The sequence below is a fragment of the Labrus mixtus genome, chromosome 14 (assembly GCF_963584025.1).
Source record: "Labrus mixtus chromosome 14, fLabMix1.1, whole genome shotgun sequence".
NCBI classification, from domain to species: Eukaryota; Metazoa; Chordata; class Actinopteri; order Labriformes; family Labridae; genus Labrus; species Labrus mixtus.
The window spans coordinates 28,674,059-28,689,477 of NC_083625.1; the positions used below are offsets into that span (position 1 = coordinate 28,674,059).

At 38.8% G+C, this 15,419-nt stretch overlaps 1 protein-coding gene across 1 annotated transcript in view; it reads right to left on the bottom strand.

Annotated features, from left to right (window-relative positions):
• ntm (neurotrimin) overlaps positions 1–6,573 on the bottom strand; it is an 893,017-nt gene extending 886,444 nt beyond the window's left edge. The window contains exon 1 of the mRNA XM_061056036.1: positions 6,360–6,573. Within this exon, the coding sequence (XP_060912019.1) occupies positions 6,360–6,420 (61 nt within the window). The 5' untranslated portion in view covers positions 6,421–6,573. The remainder of the gene's footprint in view (positions 1–6,359) is intronic.
• Between the last annotated feature and the right edge of the window lie 8,846 nt (positions 6,574–15,419).

The following is a 15,419-nucleotide window of genomic DNA, read 5'->3' on the forward strand; positions in this document are numbered from 1 at the left end:
CTTGGACAAAGTATAAATTGATCACACCTGTGGATGTTTGAAAAAAATTGCCTGTTCACATGCTGAGGAAGAGCCGAGACTCAAAACGTTTGTGTGGCAATTCAAATATAAATTTTGAAGTGCTGTCCTTATTGTTTTTGGTGGGGTAACATTAAGCAATGATCACTTCAGCATCTGCTATAAGTACCTAACCTGAAACAAATCACCCTGACTCACATTATGTGGAGGGCAGCTGATGATTTAAAAAACTGAATGCTCATTACTTAAGCTCATAAGCTAATTAGATAACTATCCTCCTTGCTATAAGACAGTTGTATGACCGATACTTAACACAGAAATGGCAACTCACCACTCTGTTACTCTTTCACAGTTCAGACAAAACAACAGATTGCTAATTTCCCCCATTAATGAATCATCCGGTTTAGTCAAGAGAGACTGATGGGGGATGATTTGAAGTTTTAGCTTTATTAATTAAAGACTCAGGGCATTCGAGAAGAGTAGAAAAGATGTGCATTGTCTGCTATTTTTATCTTTCAATTACTGTCAGTTTTTATGTGAACGGATATGACCGAACTATCCATCATTTATTTTATGAAATATTTGGCTGGATATGACATCACATAAAATCATAAGATCGCATTAGAATTATTCCTGCTATGGAAACAGTTTCCACAGTACAGGTGGAAACATTTCTATATATTACATACTGTCAAGTCAACCCACCCCAAATTCCAGCCCTCACACAGTTCATACAGTCATACCAGAGGAAAGTGCATCCAGAATATTGATTATGTGCATAAATTAATTAAGTATTTCTGATTCTGAGCCAAATAACATCATATTCATGGAGCCTGTTCTGATATCACAGCACTGTTCACAGGAGTAAATATCTACCTGCCATTGTGGGCCATCTGCCTGCTCTGCTGGTACATTCTGCTCTCAGGTTTTATTCACACTGGGAGAAGGACAAAGACATTTTTTACATCAACAGTACTGAGATCCCTCCTGAGTTTCTGCAGCTCTACGATAAGAAGAGAACACACTCTACCAACAACAATGATCTCAATGTCTTTAACGACCAGCACACCACAGCTCCTCCACCACCAGCCCTATCCATCTCCACTCTCCTAGCTGCTCATCCATTAACAGCTGTTGATCCACATTTACACAATTCTCTTCTTTGACTGACACGAGCTGATGGAGGAAGGACGATGACACAACACACAGAGAAAACAAAACCACCAGAGCTAGTGTTACATCCTGGAAACACACAACATACTGTGTTCTCCCAGCTACATACAGAGGGAGGGAGGTAGCACGCTTAGACAATGAAAACATCTCATTACTGTGTTTATTTAATACAAAACATTGTTCTGCAGAAAAGACTGTTAGAGAAAAACATGTGCGTCTTCTTTTAGAGCTGTTTGATACAGGGAGGATTTTTTTGACTATTTTTTCTTTTTTGTTTAAACACCCACTGATGTCAGCATGTGATCTGGGGCTTATACCACAAACTGAGTTTAACATATGCAGGCTGTCATGGACAATCTGCCGTCAACAGATTGCGCTATTTTACAAACTCACAGAAAAGTATGACACTAAAAAGACAGTAAAAAAACTCACAAAAATCAACACAGCTGCAGCGTCAAATGCAGGAAGAAGAACTAACAAGAAAAAATATCACCGACTGTGTAAATATGCAAATGAAGGCTTATAATATCACTTCATCATTATTAGTTTTTTTAAGGGCAGCCTCTGAAACAGTACTCTCTTTCAGCAGCACTGTGAGGCAGACTTTGACATATTCAAACATAATTTCCCATTGCGCATGAGACAGCCAATGAAAAGCACAACAGTATATTGTGTTTCATGTGTCATCTATTGCAACAATAATGCAACAATAATAAAGTATTCAAAATGTATAATGGACAGGAAACAGAATCGATGTTCATTTTGTAAGAAGCCTCCCTCCCTCTCCTTATCGAGCTGATTCAGCCTCACAGCAGTTCTAGCCTCCGGCTCATCCCCTCCAGGAGCACAGAAAACCGCTTCAAGCACTTACTGGTGTCGACTGACATCCAGATGTACAGCGGCTGCAGCCTCATCCGGCTGACTGTCAGAGAGCTTCAACACAGGTGACTCTTACTGTCGCTATCCATTTATCTGGATTGTGTTTCTCTGCTCCTGTGATCTGCCACGCTCTCAACACGATCACTTTTGACCTGCAGGCTCGTCTGCACATTTATCTACACACCAGACAAAGTTTCTCTCATGAACACTCACAGTGTGCACAAGCTGCTTCTATTAGTGATTTTAATCCCATCAGAGATCTGTAAAAGCTACTTCCTTTATACAAATAGAGCCCTCGTCCTGCTGGTATCTTCACTTTAGACCACAGACTGAAATCCTCCTTTTATGAGGTTCAAGGAAATATTTTAAAACAACAATGATGTGGGAAAGAAAGGAAGTAAGGGTGTTTCAGTGTCAGTAAGAGCTTTAATTTGAGATTTTTTTTTAGGTAAAAAACAAATGTTATAAATGATAACTGAGAGCCAGCTGATACAGGCTTAACCTCTAAAGTCTGTGAAGAGTAAAATCAGAGATATACCTCCAACACTACATATATATATAGATATAGATATATCCCTGGAGTCAGAGTGATGGAAAAGAACGACACTGCTGCATCTTTGAATGCCTCATTTCACCTTAAAATTATCCCAGACAGCTCAGTTGACGAGTCAAAAGTAATATCAACCCTCTGACATCAAACACTTTCATACCGTTCCTTTTAGAAGTTTTCATTAAGTTTTTAACTTTAATGAGTTTTTTTCACCGTGATTAAGTTAATGTCATAACCCTTGATCTACCAGAAGGTCCTTACTTTATTTCAAAATAAAAGCATGGTTTAAATCAAACAGCAAGTCACATACTCTCTCTAGGCCCTAATAATATATATTTATATTTAAGATACAAATATTGTAGTTCATATGATCAATATGTCTAAAGAGGACCAAAAGTCCTTAAAGCATAACATGCCCTGGAACGTTCTGTACCTACTGTTACGTCCTGCCTTCAAGCAGCCCTATGGGGCTAACAACAAACCACACATTGACCAATTAAAATACACTAAACACATTAACAAAAGTCTAAACAAAGAGATTTATTACAATTACTTAAACTTAATGACAACAAAGATCAAATTAGAAAGTAATTTAACAAAACACAACAGACAATCCCTGACTGCGCGGCACAGCAGTCCCAACTCCAAATGCCTCTCTGTCTGCAGCCAGCACTGGGCTTTAAGCTCTGAGGCCAGGTGCAGCTCGTTATTCAATTAGTGGCTTCACCTGGGCTGCAGAACAGAAAGGGAGAAGGGACAAACAGTACAGGGAAACATACAGCCTTAACACTACTTACTACTTACTTTGAAAAGTCATCAGTGAAAAGTTTCACTGACGACTTTAAAGGATGCTGTTTTGATGAACTGATTCTGTGAAGGATTCTGATTTAATAAATAACTATGAATAAAATATATTTGTTTTATGTCAAAAGTAATGTGTTCTCTAAAAATATCTTAAAAAAAAAAAAGTAATGTTCTCTGGTTACCGGTTAAACTATCAATCTGCCTTTCTTTCTTTATTATCCTCTATACAGTGTGTTTATTATTTATTATCTGTAATGTGCCTCTCCTTTTGATACAATGTCCTAATTCAATTTAATCTAATCCAATCTAACACATCTCTGATTCCTCAAGAGATCTGCTGAGGCACAAACACAATTATGGTGCTGTCTAGGGGATAGATTGGACCTGTGATTTGAGGAGGTGTGGGGGGGGTATTTTCTCCATGTTTTCAGGTTTCTTCGAGACATTTTAAACCGCTTTGCAACACGTAACAAAACACTTTCTTCCAGCAGTAATTTGTGTATTTTACCAAAATGTTGTTACGTTTGTAGAGACTTTCTGTCCATTCCTGCTCCGAGATAATGACTCTTCCACTCTGCAACATAAATGATGTTCACTATTGAAAGTGACGGAAGGGTCGTGACTTCATTAAGTGAGCAGTAACACAAGCTTGCACTTGTCTGCTAAACAACAACAAGCAAGTCCCTTGATTAATTCCATCTTGTTCTTGCCAATATTCTGTCTTAAATACAAAATTAGGTTGAAAAGTGCAAAACTTTTGTGCCCTACAGTTTTCTATTATTGATTTACTCAAATAAAAATCAGAGTCCCTCATTGGCTGCAGCTGAAGATAGTATTTTATCAAACTGTTATCAAAGTGTTAGCTTGATCAAATACCTAAATACCTATCCTACAGCCTATTATCTGAAAAAGTCTTGATAATCATTATCAAGGAGGTGAACCTGTGAACTTATCTCTCATTTTTATTGTATAAAACAATCTGATTTTGTGAAGTGGTTTGACTTGAGTGGGTGTCAGTTAAAATGGGCCAGTTAGAGTTGGAGTATTAGGTCTTTAAAATGTTAACAACAATCACGAAGGCAGATCTTTATTGTTGCTGTAACACTAATTGTCCATTAACAAAGTTTTATAACCAGTAACAGGCAAAGAGGTGGAGCTGAGGCTACACAGCTACAAGCCGCCCGCCCATCAGTCACATCAGCATCATCCCTTATTATAAATAACTCTTATCCTTCATAAAATCTAAACTCATAAAAAAGGATATTTAAAAAAATCTGCACTTAAGTAGAGAAGGGAATAAATTGTACATAAAGTGATCAATGATGAATCACTCCTAATAAGGAGATACAGCAATTATTGGCTAGTTTACCAACCAATGAAAATATTGATGATCAATTACATCACAAGCTAATGGGACACAATTTTCAGCCAAAATTGGCCACATAAATACACACTCTTACTCAGGATTGAAACATTTAGGGTGCAAAACAAGTTTACTGGTCTATGCAAAATCTAGATGTTCCTTTTGTTTATCAATATGCAAAACAGTATGGTGAAAGGTCAGAGAAGAGAGATATTAGAATAAGACAGAGAAAGGAAGGAGTACAACACAGCCAGTGGAGAGAGGACTGTCTGAGGGAGGATGTCAAAGAGAACAATGAGATACTAAAGAGAGGAACACCAAGCGTTTGCTCTTTACATAGAATGAATAAAGTAGAACCACTCTGCAAAGGCACATTAGCAGATAATGTTCCTGTCTGGTTCACATATAGGAAAATAGACGATCATAAAAATCACTACAGGCCCATTGTACCTGAACACTGAGGCTCTCTAAAAGCAGATGTGCTAATACTCTGGCTCTCATCATTATTTTATGATATAATATTATGATCAGATCTTGTGCATAGCTTATTTGATGGGGAAATGTATTGGCCCATCTTAGCTGCTCCACCCTTCTATAATCCATATACACATGTGTGTAAATATAAAAATTGAATTGCTGCTGGGTAAAGTGTAAAATGTGAGGCATGGTGAGAATGAATGCCCTCCACATTCATTCAGTTACTCATCCCACTCTTATTTTTCTATTCATCCACTTATTATAGGCTGTCTGAATACCTAGGCTATTATTAAAAGCCGAGGAGCATTTAATAGCATTAATTTTCCTCGAGTCTTATTGCAGACAAAGGATTATAAAATAATGGTAAAAACAGGATAATAGGATTATTGTGGTTCATAAGAAGTATTTTCATATCCCTCGGATGGCCTTTCTTTGCATGTTTATAGCACTCTCTATCTCTGTCCACGGTCTGCTTTATTGGATTGGATGTTTTAATGTCAGGTGTAAACAAGGTCACAAACACTGAGCTGCTTCACTGCCTTCCTCTCCAACAGTAAAAAGCCTTCTTTCCTTTCCGGCCCGGAGTAGCCTACACATGGCTTAATTCGGATGACCTGTCCACGCAGTCGGTGTGGATTAAGAACTAATACTTAATCAACTTTGGGGCACAGACCTCCCGTCCGGGAGATTTACCGCGCGCCTTGAACTGCAGGTGCATTCAAATACAGAGCAGTCTGACCGAAGACTTAATCACTTACAAAACTGCACAACCAGAGCAAAACTAATATTATACTGTCGAGCATAAGGATTAAACTTTCAGAGAAAAGGCTGCGGCCATATATAACCAGAGTAAAAATACATCCAAAGCAAGCGCAAACATACTTATAGAGTCAAGCCACTGGCACCAACAAAAGCTCAAGTGCACTTCACTAATCTCTTAATTGAAGCTGGGGCTTTCATGAGTGACAGCCTGATGTCAAATGTGGACGCAGAGCCTGTTAGCCTGATGCACTAACACTAACAATCGGATCCGTCCCCACACAGAGGGAGGAGGCAAGAACAGGACCTGTTATCATGACACAATCCATCACTTACCTTGCTCCATCAGCAGGACACTCATCCCGACCAGCAGAGCCCAGTAAACAGGATTCTTCATCTTTACAGATCCGATGTCCCTCCGCAATCCAATGTCCAGGAAATAAAAGCCCGAGTCTCCGAAAATCCCGAAAAGTGCGTTAGTTCAAGTCCTGCTCGGTCCTCCAGTGAGTCTGTACAGCATCCACCACAGCGCTCCGCACACACACACACACACACACACACAGCTCCTCTCAGCTGAGAGCCTTTAACTGCGGAGAGACAGAGAGCAAAGGTGGCGCTTTTTAAAACAACTTCTTCCTGCATTTTTCTGTATAGTAAAGGGCGTTTAGACGCTTGAGATGCTCAGTGATTTTAGACTGAAGGAATCAGAACAATCTATATCCGGTGCAGACCCGTTGCACGCGGCTGTTTGCGGCGGCTTCACGAGGAGGCGCTGCAGTCCGCAAGGAAATTCATTAAAGGAAACACGTTTGTTCACTCCTTTTGGCCCTATATTTATCTTCTCAAGATATCAAGTGGAGCAAAGCAGCCAAAGACTGAGTTATGAGTGAATATCTGTGACTTACGATCTTTGATGCTTCTTCCTACTTTATGGGCTTTCATTTTATTTTTCCAGTATTTAAGGTTCTAGATCATTAGCTTTGGGACAATTTCAACACACTGAGGTTAATACATTCATATTGCTCAGCTTTTACTCAAACCCAGGTAATGTATTACATATTTTTTCACTTTGCAAAAGTAAAATCAAAAGCATTTTTTGTGTAGGCCTATATACCTGTTGTTAGGCTATTGGTTCATCTCAATCTGTATAGCCTATGTGTAGAAAACTGTGTTTGGGTGTCACCTTTTGTGTTACTTTTCCTTTAATTCTATGTTTTATTGGTGCTTAGAGTTCATTGGTCCAGGAGCAATCCATCAAAGCAGTCTCCAATTATATTATGTTTAGCATTGGATCCTCCCTCTTTGATAATTGCTTCTCAGTAGAATCGATCTTTTCTCCTGGACCAAGTTAGCAGTATAGACTGGTTACAAGTTTCCAGAGTGGTATTATTTGCATTCTTTTGGTTCCTTTGTGTGTGTTGCACTGACAGGAAAACTGTGCACACATACACACATACCTGTGCCAAATGATGCCTTCTCCTGTCCTAATTATTATAGTAATATGTGTTATTTCTTAATCTTATTATTGCTCCTCTCATTAACAAGTATTATTTCAAAGTAAAGGCTCAAATGAACATCTGCCTGCTGGTCTGTCTATCTGTAACATAACATCATGGGTTGGATATGCAGTCTAAAGGCTGTATTGTACTTTTATATCAGCACAGGAATGTACTGACTGCATCAGCTTCATCCTCTGTTGCATTTCATGATCTCTCATATGGGATTTCCTGTCTTTTTTTAACATGCTATTGTATTTGTCATAGCTTATATAAGGAGCAAACTATGAGATTTCAAAATGCAGAACATTCTCCTGGGTGAGTATCTTGATGTGGAGATTAGTGTGACGATTGTTTCTTTCTGCATCATATTGAACACTTAGTTTGTAATTAAATGTAATTGGCAGTGTTCATTTGGCTCATTTAGCTGTGAGGGACCTCTCTATGGATTAGGATGCCAAAGATTCGGTTCATGTTTTTATACAGAGGCATTTGTTTTGATGTTTTTTTCTCCTGCTGCTAAAGGATAATTTCACACGTCTTACATTTCTTCCTCCTATTAATTTTTGCACACGTTTGACATCTTGTTTTTTTTTATTTCCTGCTGCGCTAAATCCAGGAAGCACATTCTTTTTTTAAAGGTTAAAAAAAAGGTCAGTGTCAACAAAAATGTCCAACAAGAAATGAAGGTTTTTATCAAAGACGTTTTTCCAGGGTTGACTGACAACAAAAAACATCAAAAAGATAAAAATGATAAAAGGCCTTAACATTTTAAAAAGGAGGCTACAGCTCACACTTTTCATATTGGTGGCATTGACCAGTTTAGTGACACACTCCGCTTTGAAACTGCAATGTTTTGGGTGAACTATGACCTTCTGCAGACATGCAATAGAGTTGTGTTTTCCCATTAAACAGCTGGTACAATTAATCTTACAGTTTAGATCATTTTAAGACTGTTTCGAAAAATTAGCCAAAATGAATAAGAAATACTGTAAAGCATCATTATGTAGGAATTTATTCTGGTGGGCTGTGACACCCACCAAAGGTCTCTGGGTGCAACTGCACTAGAACACACAATGTGCTGTTATGGCTCCCCATCACAGACAACATGCATTTGTTGACAAGCAGAGGGGGGTTGTTGTTAGAACTCAAAGACCCATGTCGCCTGACAACGTACAGTGATTAAACACAATTTTGCCAAATATGAATCTGTAGCATCTACAGACTGTAGAGACAACATCTGGTCAGTGGTGTAGTGGTGCCTAAAGAAGTGAATCAAATGAGATTTAGAATTCTTGACAATATAAAATAAGAGTGTATACTCTGTTTACCTGCGTATACCCTGCACCACTGCTTCTGGTGTAAGGTGGATTTATTTGTTCATTTGTATGCAAGCCTGAGACAAACTTGGGTTAGATGACTTAGTGCATTGAGTAAAGCTGCAGGACACAGATAACAAACAGCCAAGCTTTCATTGTGCTATAAGTGACTGGGTCAATCAGGAACGACATTCTCCCTGTTAAAAGTTATTGTACTACTTGATCAACTTTGAAACTATAGTGTTTACAGATTAGCATTTTATATCTTTCATAACATCTTGTTGTAGCTAAAACATAATTCATTCTTACTGCTGCAGTATATAAATCTGAATATCTGACAAGGAAACTTAACCAAAATAAGACGTTTATTGTGTTAATGAATATATTTGGACTGCACAAACTGCCAGTTTTAATGGAACATAAATAACCAAAATAAAATAGAAAGTTCTCTTTTATTTGTATGTATTTATGCCTTTGTGCTCTTTTTATGATGTCTGTTGTCTGTATGGACCTCCGCTGCAAACCAAATTGCACCTCCGGGACAATAAAGATTATCCAATCCAATCCAATTATTTTCCCCTGCTTGAGTTCAACAACAAGAATATATCAGTGAGTCGTCATCCATGTGTAGGAAGGAAAACTTCTCTCACAAGAAAAGAAGCACCGAGCAAAACAACAACACTCTTTCCACAGAGTCTGGTACTGCGGACCCCAGAGAGCCAGGTGCTGCGGACCCCACAGAGTCTGGTGCTGCGGACCCCAGAGAGCCAGGTGCAGACCAAGGAGGAGACACTCCATACAAACAGCTGGCTTGTTTTAAAGCACTGCCTGCTCCAGGATTTAGAAACTGGAATACCTGATCAATTTAAAAATCTTATTATTCATGTTTGAAGTAAAATGTGCTTCATTACCCTTGAATTTACAGAAGTTATTTACAACAAGAGATAGTTCGGTAGAACACAGGAGACAATATCATTTTAAGGTGAATTCTTTTAGACCAACATTAAAACAAAGATGTGTTTCAATTTATGGAGTAAAATTATGGAATTGTCAAGAGAGAGCCTTACATTCATGTTTAAACACTTGACAACTCAAAACCTTTTTTGTGAAGAAAATATTTTCCCAATATGAGGCAGAAGACTTATGTTTAAATTGATTGGATTAAATTGGTCAACTCTTAAAGTTGACATGAATGATTTGTTTCTCTTTCCTATGTTAAGTGTGTGGTGGATTGTACCACACAAGGAGTATATAAATGTGAATGTATTTAAGTATGTGTTTTGGCCACAGTACATAACTGTATTGTAAAAAAAAAAAAATCAAATCAAATCATTTCAACCTTTCTTTTTGTACAAAGGGCAGGTTTATAAGTTTTTCTTCCTCCTGCACTTTTTCATTATTTGTAAAGGCAAAAAGAAAAGTATTTCTCTACATTGTACGTTATAAAAAGAATGAAATAAAACAAATGAAATTAAATGAAATGACTATGTAGACTGATAAAACAGGATGTCAGCAAGGTGCGTCATATCAACAGTTGAGTCTGTTGCCTTTAGAGATCTAGTAGGTAAAATACCTACACCTCGTCAAAGCACAATTCTGCCATAGCAACACTAATTAATGTGAACACTAACATGAGGATTGAAGCAAAAAAAAACTTGTCTCTTCCCTGTCAGAAGACGTGCAGCCGCATTTTGAACCAGCTGCAGGCGGCAAAGCAAAAGCTCGTCAACCGCAAAATATAATGAATTACAATAATCCAAATGAGAGGTTATGAACATGTGGATGACTCTTTCAAATTCATGTGGAGGGAGATAGGCCTTTACCTTTGCCAGGAGACGCAGTTGAAAAAAGCTTGTCTTCACAACTGATCTGTTTGTTAAATTTAAAACAGCTGTCAAAAATAACTTCCAGATTTTTTACAGAAGGGCGGCTGTAGGAGGCTAGGGGACCAAGAACACTATCAACCCCATCCAGGAGTTCAGATTTGCCAAACACAATTGTTTCTGTTTTGTTTTTGTTTAGAGTCAGGAAGTTTAGTTCCATCCAGGATTTGACATCTTTCAAACAGTTTAGCATGTCATTCCAGGATTCTTTATTAGTTTTTAAGGGTAGGTAGACTCGCAAGTCATCTGCAAAACAATGGAAAGAAATGTTGTACTTTTTAAATATGGACCCCAGGGGAACCAAATATAAAGAAAAAAGAATGGGGCCAAAAATGGAGCCTTGAGGGACCCCACAGGCTAGTGGGGCCGCAGCTGAGGAGTAATGGCAAATGAACAGAAAAGGTCCTCTCTGAGAGGTATGATCTAAACCAATTTAGGACATCACCTTTAATGCCAACACACAGTTCGAGGCGAGATAAAAGAATCTGGTGATCAACTGTATCGAAGGTCATTAAAGACTCTTAAAAGTGCGGTTTCAGTGCTGTGGTGTGTTTTAAAACCAGACTGAAACTTTTCAGAAATGCCATTAAGATCGAGGTGCAAGTTAAGCTGATCTAAAACCACTTTCTCTAAAACTTTGGACAGGAAAGGAAGCTTAGAAATGGGTCTAAAGCTGGAGAGAACAGAAGGGTCAAGGTTATGTTTTTTGATAAGATAGTAGTAACTAACTGTAACTAGTTACTATTTTTCAGTAACAACGCCAACACTGCTCACAACACTTGTGTTAGAAACAAAGTGAGCACACAGACCTGACAACACATTTCAGATTGTTGTTCTCTTTTGAGAAGTTTCAGTTTTTGTCTGCAGTGACAAATGTTGCCTTTGTAACTGTTAGGCATAACAGCTGCTAAGATTAAGATTTACTTTGATCCCGCAAGGGGAAATTCTGTTTTAAACTCTGTAAGTCATGACACACACACATAAGCTGAAATATACACACATGCACAAACAGGATCCTATGGACATGCACTAATGAAGAGATGTCAGGGTGACAGGGCGGCCCCCGGCGGGTGCTCCTGAGCTGGTGGTGGGGAGGGGGTTTGTTGGTGCTCAGGAAGTGATCTGGCACTTCTCCAGCTACCAGATCAACTTCCATATTTGGTCCGCACCGGGACTTGAATTGGCGACCCTCCGGTTCCCAACCCAGGTCCCTACGGACTGAGCTACTGCCACCCCCTGGTCTGGTGACCGCATACAAAGTTTCATGCTCTGAGAGAAAGAGAGAGAGAGAGAGAGAGAGAAAGAGAGGAACATATCAACCAATCTATAGTAAAACATATTCACTTTCGCAATCTACTGTCTATTGCCCACTGTTGAGCAGTAAGTATCTGTTATTGATGAAAGGCTAACATTCAGTGATAACACAGTAGCAGTCTTTAAAAAGCCCATCCACATCTTCACTTCCTTTAGAAGCTCAAGTGTTTCACTGAGACGTAAACTGATAAAACTTTTTTACAACTCCTTGCCAGAGTCTGTCTTTACCTTTGGTTTTATCAACTGTTTAGTAATCTCTCAGAAGGAGACAAGAACAAGTTGCAGCAGATCATTAGTGCTGTTTTAACTCATCTGTGTCTCGCCCTCAGTAAGAGAGCAGCAGCTGAAGCTTGAGGCATACAGTGTCCTTCACATCCTCTCTTTGGTCGAGTTTGATCTTCTGCCCTCGGGCAGGAGATAGAGGTTACAGTCCAACAGGATGAAAACAGTTTTTATACATTAAATCCAAGCGGCAACCTCCAGTCTTGAAAAATGAAGCCAATGCGGAAGAGCAAAATCCTGAAGTTCGTCGAGTGTCCGCTTGAGGCTGGCTCCAGGAACACAGGAAGTCACATACACATGACTGGCAAAAAATTTGAAAATGATAATAATAATAAAAGGAGACATGTGTTCACATTAGTTGAATGTAATAAGTTCAAACAATAAAAACATACAGGACAATAAAAATGACTGTATAAGTAAAACCAATATACACATAGTACTAGCTATTCAAGAGTCTCTCCCTCACAGTTAAAGCTAGATTAGCAGCAGTAAGTAATTTAATATTATCCTTTATACTATTAAGCGTCAATATCTGCTCCTCTATTTTCCTCTTTCTTATTCACTCACAGACAGATTACATTTCACTTTGATTACAGTCATTGACATAATGCATCTAATCTTGAGCACTTTGGGGAAGTTTTCTACTGTCATTGCAAACTTTACACATTTTGATCAATTTCTTTGATTTGAAGTCTGTCAGGCCTCAGGGAAACTTCTATCAGACGGGGCCTCAAGCAGTTGTCTGCCTTGCCCAAGGCTGACTAGAGATGGTTCTTAGCTTTGTTTTAATGATAGTTTTAATGACAGTTTTATAAACTCTCCGCATCCTGTTGTCAACTGATGTAGTCTTGCATTTAAGATTTTATTATTTATTTTTTCCAGGTCTATCTGCCAGTGTTTTCTTTATATTTCTCGTTTCAAATTTAGTATAGTAGTCAGTATATATATTACAAAAAATTCCAACATGAAACACATGTTGATGATTGTGGGACTTCCAAAGTCATGAAAAGGTAAAGTTGATTGGTCAGCTTTATTTTGAACTGGGAATTTATTTTGTACATTACAGCTGACTTTACTGCAAAACACTGTATGTGCTAAAGTGACACTAAGTGTACCCATGGATACATTTTGTGGTCAAGCTGCTGCACCTGAAGAGTCTTCACTAAAGCCTGGCACACATGGGGGTAGAATTTCTCTCCAACTACTTTCCTTGTTTTACAGGACACAGTATAAACACTTGTGTTGTTGCCACAAATCAACAAGTTGGAGGGAGGAGCTCATAGTCCTGATGAAATGGTAAATGGACTTGAGCTTGTAAAGCACTTTTCTAGTCTTCTGACTACTCAAAGCACTCTTACACAGCAGGTCACACCTACATATTCACACACTGATGGTAGAGGCTGTTATGTAAAGAGTCCATCAGAAGTAAATAATCCCCTTCATACGCATGCATATGAGCAATTACTAAGTGTCTTGCCCAAGAACAAATCGGACATGTAGCTGCAGAAGCTGGAGATCAAACCCCCGACCTTTTGAGGGACAACTGACTCTACCAACTGAACACAGCCCAAAGAGGCTACCAACTACCAACTATTACAGCCCTTAACTAAGGAGCCCTTATTAGTGTCCTAACAGTTGCAGTGCATGCTGGTATTTTTAGTATCAGTAATGTGCATGCTAATAATGATATTAAATTGCTGGCGAATTATTATTGCACCAAGGGGCAATTGTGGCCTGCATGCTCTGTTTGACACCTGTGTCTTAGCCCGCTCTCATGTACGATATGATACACTTTAATGTCCCCTTGCGGAAATTTGTCTTGGGCTCAAACGATAGGTGAAGCCCGATTTTCAAAAGATACCCAGTGTATGTTGAACTTCCTTCGTAGTATAGGCCCCAGGTGGCAGTTCATCCACAGGTATCTGTAACTAATGCACTTCTCATCACTCACTGTCTTCTCTGCAGGGAGAAGCAAACTAAAACTCTGATGGCTGTGCATGGGAAGCCAAATTAAATCAAAGTATAAGAAACACAGAATCATTTAAGTTGGTAGAGCAGTCGCCCCACATACAGTGTCTATAGTCTTCAACGCCTCAGCTGCTTGTATGACTCCTTGGCCCTTTGATGCATTTCTCCCCTCCCTGCATTTCTGGCATGTAAATAATAATAATAATACCCGAATTTCACTTGACCCCCCCCCTCCCCTCAAAAAACAAACAAACTAATACAAAAAAACAAAACACAAACAGGGCTTGATTCATGTTCAGTTAATCACATTCAGCTAGCAGCACACATCTGTCACTCAAAGCAGCCACTTTCCTTTAACATCCTTTATTTGATAGGATCCCCTTTAGGTGTACCCTAGAGCTCAGCTATATTCTTCATGGAGTCCATATCAAAACTACATATTAACAGGAATATAAATATGGCCATTCAAAAACATAATAAAGCGCTACAGTCCACACAAACCATCCCATTTAGAAGAGGGCATTCAACATGTAGTTTACACAAGCAATTATGTCAAAACTAAACATTTCAAACACAAACAATGTTTTTAAATAAGATGATCAAAAACAACCATCACCTGTGTGCTTATGATAGCCCTAGGTGTTTCTCTAAATTGCTTTTTAAAAATAGATTTTTGTGTTTATCAAACCACACAGTATGCACATTTCTCCACCATGGGGCGCTCATTCAAAACAATAACAAAAGAGTTGTCATGGCTGGCGGGGAATCATGGGAGTCTGCTATTCTCCCCCACGTCCGTGAAGAACGAACTCCGGCTTGACCGAAGTCAAGACGAACAGACGAAACAGACCTGAGGAAGACAATGTGTTTACAGACGAGCTAAAGTATCAAAGCATTATTTACAGGACATTTTTTCTCAGCAGCACAAACAGCAACAGTACGGCAGCTTTCAGTAGCAGCTACTGCTTCCTTATGCAGCGGTCTCTAACATGACAGCAGTCTTGTCATGGCGGCCGTCATGACAAGACGAGTCCCGCTACAAATATGAAATTAAGGATTTATCTGTTTTTGAAAACTTTTGAGATATTTAAAGGCTTTATATGTGATTTTTTGATCCAGCAGATGTCGTCCTTG